Source organism: Scyliorhinus torazame, chromosome 7 (assembly GCF_047496885.1).
Source record: "Scyliorhinus torazame isolate Kashiwa2021f chromosome 7, sScyTor2.1, whole genome shotgun sequence".
Taxonomy (NCBI): Eukaryota; Metazoa; Chordata; class Chondrichthyes; order Carcharhiniformes; family Scyliorhinidae; genus Scyliorhinus; species Scyliorhinus torazame.
This window is the reverse complement of record NC_092713.1, coordinates 21,715,798-21,730,066: the sequence shown is the minus strand read 5'-3', so window position 1 is coordinate 21,730,066 and position 14,269 is coordinate 21,715,798. Positions and strand designations below refer to the sequence as shown.

General features: G+C 52.7%; 1 protein-coding gene across 2 annotated transcripts in view; it reads right to left on the bottom strand.

The window, feature by feature from the left end:
• Positions 1 to 13,889, bottom strand: part of pigk (phosphatidylinositol glycan anchor biosynthesis, class K) — a 229,411-nt gene extending 215,522 nt beyond the window's left edge. For both annotated transcript variants that reach the window (XM_072510417.1, XM_072510416.1), the window contains exon 1: positions 13,729 to 13,889. In XM_072510417.1, the coding sequence (XP_072366518.1) occupies positions 13,729 to 13,836 (108 nt within the window). In that variant the 5' untranslated portion in view covers positions 13,837 to 13,889. The remainder of the gene's footprint in view (positions 1 to 13,728) is intronic.
• Positions 13,890 to 14,269: the final 380 nt, after the last annotated feature.

The following is a 14,269-nucleotide window of genomic DNA, read 5'->3' as shown; positions in this document are numbered from 1 at the left end:
GATTTCCCTAGCTGCAGGATCCCACTCCGTACAGATCAAAGGCTACTGCATAGTGACCCTAACGGTGCAGGAGGGAGGGAGTTTAAAAACCACAGGCTCTACGTCCTTCCCCAACTCTGCGCGCCCACATTACTGGGATTAGACTTCCAGTGCAATCTACAGAGCCTAACCTTCCAATTCGGCGGCCCAATACCCCCACTCACTATCTGCGGCCTCGCAACCCTCAAGGTTGAGCCCCCATCCTTGTTTGCAAACCTCACCCCGGATTGCAAACCCGTCGCCACTAGGAGCAGACGGTACAGCGCCCCGGACCGGACATTCATTCCGTCCGAAGTCCAGCGGCTACTGAAGGAAGGCATAATCCAGGCCAGCAATAGTCCCTGGAGAGCACAGGTGGTAGTAGTAAAGACAGGGGAGAAGCAAAGGATGGTCATAGACTATAGCCAGACCATCAACAGGTACATACAGCTAGATGCGTACCCTCTCCCCCGCATATCCGACATGGTCAATCGGATTGCCCAATATAAGGTCTTCTCCACAGTGGACCTCAAGTCCGCCTACCATCAGCTCCCCATCCGCCCAAGTGACCGCAAGTACACAGCCTTCGAGGCAGACAGGCGATTATACCACTTCCTAAGGGTCCCATTTGGCGTCACAAACGGGGTCTCGGTCTTCCAACGAGAGATGGACCGAATGGTTGATCAACACGGGTTGCAGGCCACGTTCCCGTATCTCGACAACGTAACCATCTGCGGCCACGATCAGCAGGACCACGACGCCAACCTCCAAAAATTCCTCCAGACCGCTAAAGCCTTGAACCTCACACACAACGAGGACAAGTGCGTTTTCAGCACAAACCGGCTAGCCATCTTGGGATATGTAGTGCGCAATGGGATAATAGGCCCCGACCCCGAACGTATGCGCCCCCTCATGGAATTTCCCCTCCCTCACTGCTCAAAAGCCCTAAAACGCTGCCTGGGGTTCATTTCATATTACGCCCAGTGGGTCCCCCAGTACGCAGACAAGGCCCGTCCCCTAATACAGACCACGACCTTCCCTCTGTCGACAGAGGCTTGCCAGGCCTTCAGCCGCATCAAAGCGGATATCGCAAAGGCCACGATGCGCGCCATCGACGAGTCCCTCCCCTTCCAGGTTGAGAGCGACGCCTCCGATGTAGCTCTAGCAGCCACCCTTAACCAAGCGGGCAGACCCGTGGCCTTCTTCTCCCGAACCCTCCACGCCTCAGAAATCCGCCACTCCTCAGTGGAAAAGGAAGCCCAAGCCATAGTGGAAGCTGTGCGACATTGGAGGCATTACCTGGCCGGCAGGATATTCACTCTCCTCACTGACCAACAGTCGGTAGCTTTCATGTTCGATAATGCACAGCGGGGCAAAATTAAAAATGACAAGATCTTAAGGTGGAGGATCGAGCTCTCCACCTTCAACTACGAGATCTTGTACCGTCCCGGAAAGCTGAACGAGCCGTCCGATGCCCTATCCATGTGCCAACACACAAATAGACCGTCTCCAAGCCCTCCACGAGGACCTCTGCCACCCGGGGGTCACTCAGTTTTACCATTTTATAAAGTCCCGCAACCTCCCCTACTCTGTGGAGGAGGTCCGTACAGTCACCAGGAACTGCCACATCTGCGCAGAGTGCAAACCGCACTTTTTCAGGCCAGATAGAGCGCACCTAATCAAGGCTTCCCGTCCCTTTGAACGCCTCAGTCTGGATTTCAAAGGGCCCCTCCCCTCCACCGACCGCAACGCATACTTCCTGAACGTGGTGGACGAGTACTCCCGTTTCCCCTTCGCTATCCCCTGCTCTGACATGACAGCGGCCAGTCATTAAAGCCCTTAACACCATATTCACACTGTTCGGTTGCCCCGCATACGTCCATAGCGACAGGGGGTCCTCCTTCATGAGTGACGAGCTGCGCCAGTTCCTGCTCAGCAAGGGGATAGCCTCGAGCAGGACGACCAGCTACAACCCCCGGGGGAACGGGCAAGTAGAGAGGGAGAACGGCACGGTCTGGAAGACCGTCCTACTGGCCCTACGGTCCAGGGATCTCCCAGTTTCACGGTGGCAGGAGGTCCTCCCGGACGCCCTCCACTCCATCCGGTCGCTACTGTGTACCACTACTAACCAAACGCCCCATGAGCGCCTCCTTGTCTTCCCCAGGAAGTCCTCCTCTGGAACGTCGCTGCCGACCTGGCTGGCGGCCCCAGGACCCATCTTGCTCCGGAAACATGTGCGGGCGCACAAGTCGGACCCGTTGGTCGAGAGGGTTCACCTCCTCCACGCGAACCCGCAGTACGCCTACGTGGAGTACCCCGACGGCCGACAGGACACGGTCTCCCTGCGAGATCTGGCGCCTGCCGGCAACACGCACACCCCCCCCGACACCTATCACCCCCTCCCTGCCACCGGCGCACCCCGCGACAGCCTCCTTCCCGGGAGGATCGGTCCTCCTCCCAGGTCCGACCAGAAGTGAAGCTGGAGCAGAAACCGTAAAGCTCCCGGAGGCAACAACACTGGAACAAGCACCACCACCACCAGGGCTGAGGCGATCGACAAGGACGACCAGACGCCCGACCGACTTGTGGCATCGGTGTAACACTAGAATGTTGTGGACTTTAACGAGAATTTTTTACCTTTTTCCCTCTTACGAATACTGTAAATAGTTCAAAAAAAAAATACCCTGTACATACTGTGATGACATGCAAAAGTTTTTCCTCCCAGGACCAGCCTTGTAAACCTCTACCACCATGCGAAGCACCACCCCGCCGGGTTCATTTTTAACAAGGGGTGAATGTGGTAGTATGCATTAGGGGTCATGTGGGACTGTGAAGCCGTGATGTCATTGGCTGACAGATCCCGGGTCCTGGTTGGCTGTTGACCTCTAGCTCCGCCCTGAAGGCGGAGTATAAGAACCAGGAGTTCTCCCCCGCAGGCCAGTCTGTTACTGAACTGCGGAGAACAAGTCACGCTTAATAAAGCCTCATCGACTTCACCTCTATTCGTCTCTCGGGAGTCTTTGTGCACTACAATTAGTCTGCAGCTTTGCCATCCTAGCCTGGCCTGACCTATACCTAAAGACCCACAGCAGTGTGGACGACCCTTAACGGCCCTCTGAAATGGCAAGGCAATCCACATGTCAAGGAAAGCGACACCGCCACCTTCTTGAGAGCAGTAAATGCTGTCCTCGCCCGCAACACCCACATCCCAAGAATGAATTTGAAATAAAACAGCTGAAGAGATCAGAAATTGCCTTTATCTTGCTTCTGCCACTTTTTTTTTTTTTTAAACGTATCTATGGTAGAAACGTGAAGGTGCAATGGAAGCAAAGTCAATAATATCTTCCAAAGGGGAGTTGTCACTCTATTTTAAAAGGAGAAGTGAGCTGTGGGAACAGTTTTAGGGAGGAAATTCCAGAGCAAAGCGATTCCTGCACTAACACCACGGGTGGATTTTGCAGTCAACAGCAGAGCGACGCATTCGCCTCATGTTTCAAGTAAAACTGCCCACAAAAATCTCGTGATTTCTGAGGGGTGCATCTTCCCTCTATATTGACAGTTGAAATCTGGCGCCAAGTCAAAGGGACCCCCAAGCATCCAGCAGCAGCGATTCCAACAAGTAAGGGAAGCAGCCAATCATAATTGAGTATTCACACAGACAGGAAAGCAGGATGTTAAAAGCACCAAAACGGTTTACTTTAAATTTTAGATGGCAAAATAAATGACAATTGGATTCAGAAAGAAGATAAAATAAAGATAACAGTTTTAAAAATGTAATTTCTGAATTTATCACCACGGAGAAATTTGACACTCCACAAATACAAAGCAAGCTTTGCGGGATCAGTTAAGACTATGTAACAACAACTATGGGCCTGTGACTTTTTGATTTGCACAAGAGCTTGAGAAGCTCCCCACTGCTATATCCATGGCAATGCCTCTGCCAATCAGCACCCTTTTGTCCTGTAACCTAAAAATGTTAGAATTTTTTGAAATTTGGTATTCTTGCATTTGTCTTGATGAATGCAAGATGAAAGCTTTTGGCAACACGTTTTTCAGCAATATTTAATCATGAAATTATTCCAGTCTACAAGGTGCAACTTTTTCCAAGGATTTTTGCCACATGACTACAGCGGAGAAATGGAAAGTCCTGCCAAATCTGCAATTTCCATTGATTACACTAGTGTGGGGTCGGGAGCCTCAATACCACGCCTTCTGCGGAAGTGAAAAATCATTCGCAGCAACTTTTAGAGTTTTGCCTTGTTTGGCACATGTGCAGACTCCCAAAGTTTCTGTCAATTTCCGTGGAGGCATGACAATGACAGCTAACAATTTCACTTTCATTACCACTGCAAATTCCCGGTCAATCAGAACACAGTTATATAATTTATACTGGGCAACAGGAGGAATATTTTGCTGTGTTGCCACACGCACCACACACACTCTGTACAGGGATTTGGCAAAGGAGGTTGAGAGAGTGAAGCCGAGGGGGGGCCCTCCGGAATAGAGCCGGTGGTTCCATGGATGGCCATCGTCAGACAAACAAAGGATCAAGGCGGAGGCATGGGTGCAAGAAATCAGATGAAAGCTGAGACAAGCAGAAGAATTAAGAGCAAAGGGCAGCACGGTGGCGCAAGTGGTTAGCACGGCTGCCTCATGGCGCCGAGGTCCCAGGTTCGATCCCGGCTCTGGGTCACTGTCCGTGTGGAGTTTGCACATTCTCCCCGTGTCTGCATGGGTTTCACCCCCACAACCCAAAGATGTGCAGGGTAGGTGGATTGGCCACGCTAAATTGCCCTGTAATTGATAAAAAATGAATTGGGTACTCTAAATTTTTTTTTTTTAAATGAATTAGGAACAAGACTTTGATTCATTAGAGTGACCACTTCATCGAAAGTGACCGAGTGATCCAGAAGCCAAGGTCAATGCTCCAGGTTCATGGGTTCAAATGTCACCATAGAAGTTAAATTCAATGAATAATTCTGGGATCTAAAGCTAGTTGCAGTATTGGTACCATCAACAACTATCAATTGTTGCAAAAACCCATCTGGTTCACCAATGTCCTTTAGAGACACCCATATCCCAATGAAGGATGAAGAATCGAAGTGTTATAAGTACTTAACGAAGAGTAGTAAGCCAGTTGACCCCTTGGGCCTGCTAGGTCTTTTTTGTTTAAATAAACATTTTATTGAGGTATTTTTGGTATAGTGACAACAACAAAAGAAATATACAAGAAACCGTAAACATAGTGCAAAAGCCATTTACCTCTCGTACAGGTCCCACCCTTATTGACCCCCTACTCTAATCTCCTAAACTCTTTCTCCCCCCCCCCCCCCCCCCCCACCACCCCCCCTCCCCCTCTGCTGATTTCCCGCAAAAAAGTCAACGAATGGTTGCCACCTCCGGGTGAACCCTAACAGTGACCCTCTCAAGGCGAACTGGATTTTCTCCAAACAGAGAAAGCTAGTCAAGTCCGATAGCCAGGTCTCCGACTTCGGGGGCTTTGAGTCCCTCCGTGCTAATTTATCCGTGTCCGGGCTACCAGGGAAGCAAAGGCCAGAACGTCTGTCTCTTTCTCCTCCTGGATTCCCGGGTCTTCTGATGCCCCGAAAATGACCACCTCTGGACTCAGCGCCACCCTTGTTTTTAACACTGTGGACCTGGGGCGGGATTCTCCACTCCCGCGCCAAAGTGCCCACGTCGTCGTGAACACCATCGAGGTTCACGCCGGCGCGAAACGGCCCTGATCCCGACCGATTCAGGCCCCAACAATGGGCTAGGATCGGGGCCGCGTCATCTACACGTGCCAGGCCTTGTCGCCGCGTAAAAGCGGCGCCACATAGATGACGCGGCCGGCGCCGCATAACTGGCGTCACCCGCGCATGCGTGGTTGCCGTCCTCTCTGAGTCCGCCCCGCAAGAAGATGGCGGACGGATCTTGTGGGGCCGCGGAAGGAAGGAGGTCCTCCTTCAGAGAGGACGGCCCGACGATCAGTGGGCACCGATCGCGGGCCATGCCACATTTGAGGTATCCCCCGGTGCAGGATCCCCCCCCCCCCCCTCCGCAGGCCACCCCCCCCCCCCCACCCCCCACCCCCCCCCCCCAGCGTTCCCGCGCTGTTCCCAACGGCAGCGACCAGGTGTGGACGGCGCCAGGGGGAACCCGCCGTTCTGGCCTGGCCGCTCGGCCCATCCGGGCCTGAGAATAGCGGGGGTGCCGGAGAATCGCCATTTTGGGTGTCTCCAGCGATTCTCCAGCCTGCGGCCCGCGGAACTCGGCCATTGAGGGCGTCGGACCGGTGTCCCGGAAAATTTTGGCGGCCCAGGCGATTGTCCCAACCGGCACGGGAGTGGGGATTCTCGCCCATGGCGTCCACAAACCCCTGCCAAAATCCCCTGAGCTTTGGACATGTCCAAAACATGTGGACATGGTTCGCTGGTCCTCCCGCACATTTTGGGCACCTGTCCTCCACCCCAAAGAATCTGCTGATCCAGGCCACTGTCATGTGAGCCCGGTGAACAACATTAAATTGCATCAGGCTGAGCCTGGCACATGTTGCGGACGCGTTGACTCTACTCAATGCGTCCGCCCCTAGACGATCCTCTATCTCACCTCCCAGCTCCTCCTCCCACTTGTGTTTCAGCTCCTCGATCTGCATCTCCTCTGACCCCATAAGCTCCTTATAAATGTCGAGACTCTCCCTTCTCCGACCCACCCTCTGAAAACTACCCTGTCCTGAAGCCCCCTTAGCAGTAGGAGCGGGAAGGTTGACACCTGTTTACGTAGGAAGTCCCGCACCTGCAGATACCTGAATTTGTTTCCCCTCGCCAACCCAAACTTCTCCTCCAGCACCCTCATACTCGGAAAGCTCCCCTCTATGAACATATCCCCCATCCTCTCAATCCCCGCTCTCTGCCATAACCGGAACCCCCTGTCCATACTCCCCGGGGCAAACTGTTGATTATCACAGATTGGGGCCCAGACTGATGCTCCCACATGCCGCCTCCACTGGCCCCAAACTCTCAGGGCCTCCACCACCACTGGACTGGTGGATTACCGTGCCGGCGGGAACGGCAGAGGCGCAGTTACCAACGCGCCCAAACTGGTGCCCTTACATGAAGCCTCCTCCATATGCACCCATGCCGACCCCTCCCCCACCACTCACTTCCTGATCATGGCTATATTCACCGCCCAGTAATAGTTACTAAACTTTGGCAGCGCCAGCCCGCCCTCTCCCCGACTCCGCTCAAGCATTACCTTCCTTACTCGCGGGGTCTTGCCCGCCCAGACGAAGCCCCTGATCACTCTGTTGACCCGCTTAAAAAAGGACCGCAGAATAAAGATGGGGAGACACGGAAATACAAATAGGAATCTCGGGAGGACCGTCATCTTCACCGTTTGCACCCTCCCAGCCAGAGACAACGGAAGCACGCCCCATCTCCGAAAATCGTCCTTCATTTGGTCCACCAGCCGGGCCAGATTCAATTTATGCAGCCGGTCCCATTCCCGCGCCACTTGGATGCCTACGTACCTAAAGCTACCCTTTACTCACCTAAACCGCAGCTCCCCCAGTCGCCTCTTTCCCATATTAAGCTTATACCCCGAAAACCCACCAAATTCGCCTAGAGTCCTCATGATTTCTTCCATCCCCTCTATTGGGTCCGAAACATACAGAAGCAGGTCATCCGCATAGAGCGAAACCCTGTGCTCCACCCCACCCCAGTCCTCTCCAGCCCCTCGAGGCTCTCAGAGCAATTGCCAACGGCTCTATAGCCAGCGCAAACAACAGTGGGGAGAGGGGGCATCCCTGTCTCGTCCCCCGGTGCGAGGTTGTCCTATTCGTCCATACACTTGCCACAGGAGCCTGATACAGTAACCTGACCCAGTCAATAAAGCCACGCCCGAATCACTACCTCCACCTCCCTACCTTCCAGGGGCATCATGATCACATTTAACAGCCTTCATTCATTGGCCACCAACTGCCTGCCCTTAACAAACCCCGTCTGGTCCTCCCCAATCCTCGATCCTGGAGGACAAGATTTTGGCCAGCAACTTGGCATCTGCATTCAACAGGGAGATTGGCCTGTAGGATCCACACAGCTCCGGGTTCTTGTCCCGCTTAAGAATCAGCGAAATCGTTGCCTGTGACATCGTCGGGGGCAACATCTCTCTTTCCCTTGCCTCATTGAACATCCTCATCAACACCGGCCCCAATATCCCAGAGAACTTTTTATAAAGCTCCGCTGGGTACCCGTCAGGTCCCGGGGCCTTACCCGCCTGCTTGGCCTTCAAGCCCTCCACTGTCTCCTCCAGCCCGATTGAGGCCCCCAGCCCTTCTACCCACTCCCTTTGGGAAATTCAGCTCCTCCAAGAAGCGCCTCATCCCCTCCGGCCCCGTAGGGGGTTCCGACCTGTACAGCCTGCTGTAGAAATCCCTAAACGCCTTATTCACCCCCACTGAATCACCAACCAGGTTCCCATCTCCGTCCTTTACATTCCCAATCTCCCTAGCTGCCTCCCTCTTCCTAAGCTGCTGTGCAAGCATTCGGCTGGCCTTCTCTCCATGTTCATAGATCGTCCCCCTCGCCTTTTACAACTGCTCCACCGCCCTCTCTGCGGTCAGCAAGCTGAACTCCACCTGTAACCTCCGCCGTTCCCTTAAAAGCACTGCCTCCGGGGTCTCCGCATACCTCCTATCAATGTGGAGTAACTCCTTTACCAGTCGGTCCATCTCCACCCTGTCCACCTTCCACCCATGGACCCGGATCGAGTGACCACCGCCTTCAGTGCATCCCAGACCACCGCTGCTGAAATTTCCCCCGTGTCGTTGACCTGCAGGTAGTTCTGAATACATTTCCTCAGCCGCTCGCACACCCCTTCATCCGCCAAAAGTCCCACATCCAACCTCCAGTGCTGGTGCTGGTTACTGTCTTTACTAACCCGCAGGTCAACCCAGTGCGGGGCATGGTCAGAGATTGCGATCGCCCAGTACCCCGTGTCCACCACCCCAGCCAGCAAGGCCCTGCTCAAAATTAAAAAAATCAATCCGGGAATACACTTTTTGCACGTGTGAGTAGAAGAACTCCTTCACCCTCGGCTGCCCAAATCGCCATGGATCCACCCCCCCCCCCCATCAGCTCCATCAACCCTCCTAGTTCCTTTGCCATTGCTGGCACCCTACCCGTTTTCGAGCTTGACTGGTCCAAGCCAGGATCTATAACTGTGTTAAAGTCCCCTCCCATGACCAACCTGTGCGAGTCCAGGTCCGGTATCTTCCCCAGCATCCTCTTTATAAACTCCACATCATCCCAATCTGGCGCATACACATTTGCTAATACCACCTGCACCCCCTCCAGTTTCCCTCTGGCCATAATGTACCGACCTCCCACATCCGAGACTATTCTACCCGCCTCAAATACCACCCACTTATTGATCAGGATTGCGATCCCTCGAGTCTTCAAATCTAGTCCCGAGTGAAAAACCTGACTGAATCAGCCTTTCCTCAGGTCTTACCTGGTCCGTAACTCTAAGGGGAGTCTCCTGCAACATTACCACGTCCGCCTTCAATCCCCTAAGATGCGCGAACACACGTGCCCTTTTAACCGGCCCATTTAACCCTTGAACATTCCAGGTGACCAGCCTGGTTTGGGGGGCTCATTGCACCCCCCCCCCATCCGCCGATCAGCCGTCCCCTTTTTTAGGCCCACCTCCAGCCCATGCTCCGCACCTCCACCAGTCCATCCCCAGACAGCCCCCGCCCCCAACCTCCTCTCTGAGCCTCCCTCGTCAGCAGAACATTCACCCCCACCCCCCCCCCAGTAACAACACCCTGTAACCCAACCACCCTTTACTAAACCAAACATATGCACACCTCCCACTGCGCTTCTGAGAGCTAGCTCGCCCAGCTAACTTGGTGGCCCCCATCCCCGGAGCCAGATAGTCTCCCACCTATTGTTCCCTCCCCACCCCCGCACATACAAACAAACTCCAACATCAAACAATTCCCACACAATTGCACAACAGAAAAACACCAAGATCAAAACAAGCACCCCTCCATCCCCAAACAGTGCAAATTAAAACCTTAACTCACTCAGCTCTACCGCTGGTTCCAAATCAATGCAAACGGTATCACAAACATCTTCCATGAAACACAAAACGAGAAACATTTTACAAAAACAGTGAAACAAAAAGAAAAAACACAAACAATGAGCATTGCAGCCAAGTTCAAAAGTTCTCAATCCATCACCAGCCCTTCCTTTTTCGCAAAGTCCAACGCGTCCTCAGGCGACTCGAAGTAGAAGTGCTGATCCTCATGCGTGACCCAGGCTGGGTATAATAGTCCAAACTTCACCTTTTTCTTAAAAAGGATCGACCTGATCTGTTTGAAGCCTGCTCTCCTCCTGGCCACCTCCACACCCAGGTTCTGGTAAACCCGCAGGGTGCTATTGTCCCATTTACAGCTCCGTGTCTGCTTGGTCCACTGTAGAATGCGCTCCTTATCTGAGAACCTGTGAAATCTCACCATCATACAAGATGATCAGAGCATTGGATAGGGTGGACAGTGAGAGCCTTTTTCCTCGGATGGTGATGTCTAGCATGAGGGGACATAGCTTTAAATTGAGGGGAGATAGATATAAGACAGATGTCAGAGGTAGATTCTTTACTCAGAGAGTAGTAAGGGCGTGGAATGCCCTGCCTGCAACAGTAGTGGACTCACCAACATGAAGGGCATTCAAATGGTCATTGGATAGACATATGGACGATAAGGGAATAGTGTAGATGGGCTTTATTAGAGTGGTTTCACAGGTCGGCGCAACATTGAGGGCCGAAGGGCCTGTATTGCGCTGTAATGTTCCATGTTCTATCATTGCCCTCGGGGCGGCTTCCTCGCGAGTGCTCGGTGAGCCCTATCCACCTCCAAGGGCCAGGAGAATGCCCCATCCCCCAGCAGCTTCACAAACATTTCTGCGATGTATGCCCCAGCGTCCATTCCTTCAGACCCCTCCGGTTCTGCCGGCGAGACCTATTTTCTAGGTCTTCCACCTTCTCCAGGAGCTTCTTCTGCTGGTCCCTCAGCATCCCCACCTTCAGCTCCACCGCAGTCTGATGTTCCTCCTACTCAGCCAGCGTATTCTCCACCCTATGGATCGCCCGATCCTGGGCGTCCAATCTATGCTCCAACCGCTCAATCGACTCTTTTATCAGGTCCAAACAGTCACGTTTCTGCTTAGCAAAGCCTTCCTGAATGACTTGCATCAACTGCTCCATAGACTGCTGGGTCGACAAGCCAGAAGTCCAAACCTCCGCCATGCTGTCTTCTGTTGCAGCTACAGCCCAAGCCTTCTCTATCTTTTTGTTTCTGCCCTTACGAACACTTCTCGTCCTTCTCTCCCTGCACCGAAGTGGGAATTCAGTAAACAATTGCCACTAACATCCGTTTTACAATTCAAGTCCAATAGAAAAACGGGGGAAAGGTACAAAAGTCCGACTAGAGCGGGAGCCACCAAATGTGCGACTTACTCCTTCATAGCTGCCACTGGAAGTCCTCCTTCATAGCCGCCACCGGAAGTCTGGGCCTGCTCGTTCAATCATGCCTCTCTACTTTCCTGCACTGTTTCCATTAGCACCCAATTCCTGCATTGAACACACTCAACAACTGAGCATCCACAGCTTTCTGGGATAGAAGTTTCCAAAGGTCCACAATTTCTCATCTTGGTCCTAAGGAAATTCGGCATGTCCACATTAACTCTTACCAACTTTGACAGATGCACCGTAGAAAGCATCCTATCTGGCTGCATTACAGCCTGGTATGGCAACTGCTCGGCCCAAGACCGCAAGAAACTTCAGAGAGTCGTGAACACAGCCCAGTCCATCACACAAACCCGCCTCCCATCCATTGACTCCATCTACACATCTGGGGAAAGCGGGCAGTATGATCAAAGACCCCTCCCGCCCTGCTTACTCACTCTTCCAACTTCTTCCATCAGGCAGGAGATACAAAAGTTGAGACAACGAACGAACAGACTCAAAAACAGTTTCTTTCCACCGTTACCAGACTCCTAAACGACTCTCTTATGGACTGACCTCATTAACACTACACCCCTGTTTGCTTCACCCGATGCCGGTGTTTATGTAGTTACATTATGTACCTTGTGTTGCCCTATTAATTATTTTCTTTTATTTCCTTTTCTTTTCATGTACTTAATGATCTGTTGAGCTGCTCGCAGAAAAATGCTTTTCACTGTAGCTCGGTACACGTGACAATAAATAATATCCAAATCCAAAATGGTTGGATCCTTATTCTGAGATTATGCTCCTAGTTCTACACTCTCCAGCCATGGCTGTCATGCCCTTTAAGAATTTTTCATCTTTCACGCACATTAACAAGGCATGGATGACAGGATAAAGATTTCTGAGCTCCACTTCCTACTTGTTGCACTGAACTGCATTCTATAAGTTCATAAGATATAGGAGCAGAATTAGACCATTTGACTCATAGACCCTGCTCCGCCATTCGATCATGGATGATTTCATTCTGACCTTAACTCCACCACCCTGCCCACTCTCCATAACCCTTCAATCCATTACCAATTAAAAATCTGTCTCACACCTCCTTAAATTTACTCACTGTCCGCCACACTCTGGGGTAGTGAATTCCACAGATTCACAACTCTTTGGGAGAAGTAGTTTCCCCTCAACTCCGTTTTAAATTTAAATATTCTGCTCACTCCTGGTAGAGAGTAGCATGGTAGCACAGTGGTTACCACTGTTTCTTCACAGCCCCAGATCCCTAGGTTTGATTCCCAGTTTGGGTCACTCTCGGTGCAGAGTCTGCACATTCTCCCCGTGTCTGCGTGGAACAGGCGAAGGGTGGCGACTGGGGTATTTTCGCAGTAACTTCATTGCAGTGTGAATAAAAGCCTACTTGTGACACTAATAAAGATTATTATTAATAAAACCTGTGCCTAGCTCATCACACAGACTTGCCACACCTTGCTTTGAGGCAACTAACCTCATCAGCCCCAAGGTCACATCTGGTGAAATTAATCCAACTCTGCCTATTCCTCCTACTAGGCACTCTCACCGCTCTCCATGTCTGTCAGCTATGGCTCAGTTGTTAGCAGCACCCCCCACCCCTCCCCCCAAATCACAAGGTTCTAGGTTCGAGTCCCCGCACAGGGTTTGAGCACAAAAAGCAAGGTTGACCCAGCAGTGCGTGACTGAAGGGGCAACTGCAATGTCTTCCGGATGAGATGTTAAAACCGAGGCCCCATCTGCTCGGATGGATGCAAAAGATTCCATGGCACAATTTCGAAGAACAGCAGGTGAGTCCTCCAGGTGACCTGGCTGATGTTGGCCCCTCAATCAACAAACTGACCATCTGGTCACCATCATATTGTTAATCAAAGTCAGAGGTGTTGACGGAATACGGCTGTTCCCTGGGTTGTCACTGACACGGGCAAAGCAGAAGCTGCGGGGGGGGGGGGGCTATTCGACTACATGGTGCATCGCCGCCATCTGTCCACTCCCCGATCACCGCGAGGGGTGATCAACATTCTCTCCACCCCAAAGCTGAGTGATAGCCCAGCCCCGCGCTGGGCCAGGCTGAGAGCAACCGGAGCTCGGGAGCCTGCCTCACCTCCATGCCCAGGCATTCTCACTGTCCGTCCGCCCGCCCCTCCGCCAGGGCCAAACCCCGCGGCGCCTCCTCACCTGCACTCCTTCAGCCCCGGACGCGCCGCGGCCGGCGAGAAGACTCAAAACGATCCCCAGGCTCCAGAAAGCGAGCGGCGGCCCAAAACCGGCTCTGGGCGCCGCCATCTTTGCCGGATGTGGGACCGGCGTCCGGCCGCCACCGGCCCCCAAAACAAAGGTTCCGGCTGCCCGCCAGATACCGTCGCACCGGTTCCGCTCCACAGGCTGGAGGACACCATTAACAATCAAACCTCTTTACTGCGTCCACCAGTTATTTATAACAAAGCTTTCATGAGGCAATATTTTTGAGCCTGGCCCCACCGGAGGTCTCAAAACGTTTGATTATTGCCCCGGCGTGAGCTTCACCATCAGGTGGCCATGGAAACAGGAGATCCTATTGAGCTGCTCAGGCAGGCAGCCAATTTTCTCCAGCAGCTTAAATGGACCGTCTCCACTCACATGGCCCAGTGACGAGTTGAGATTGATGCCAATGACCAGCTTGGCCATATTCATCACACCCGATACTAGCCATATACCCAATCACCCTCGGTACAGTGAA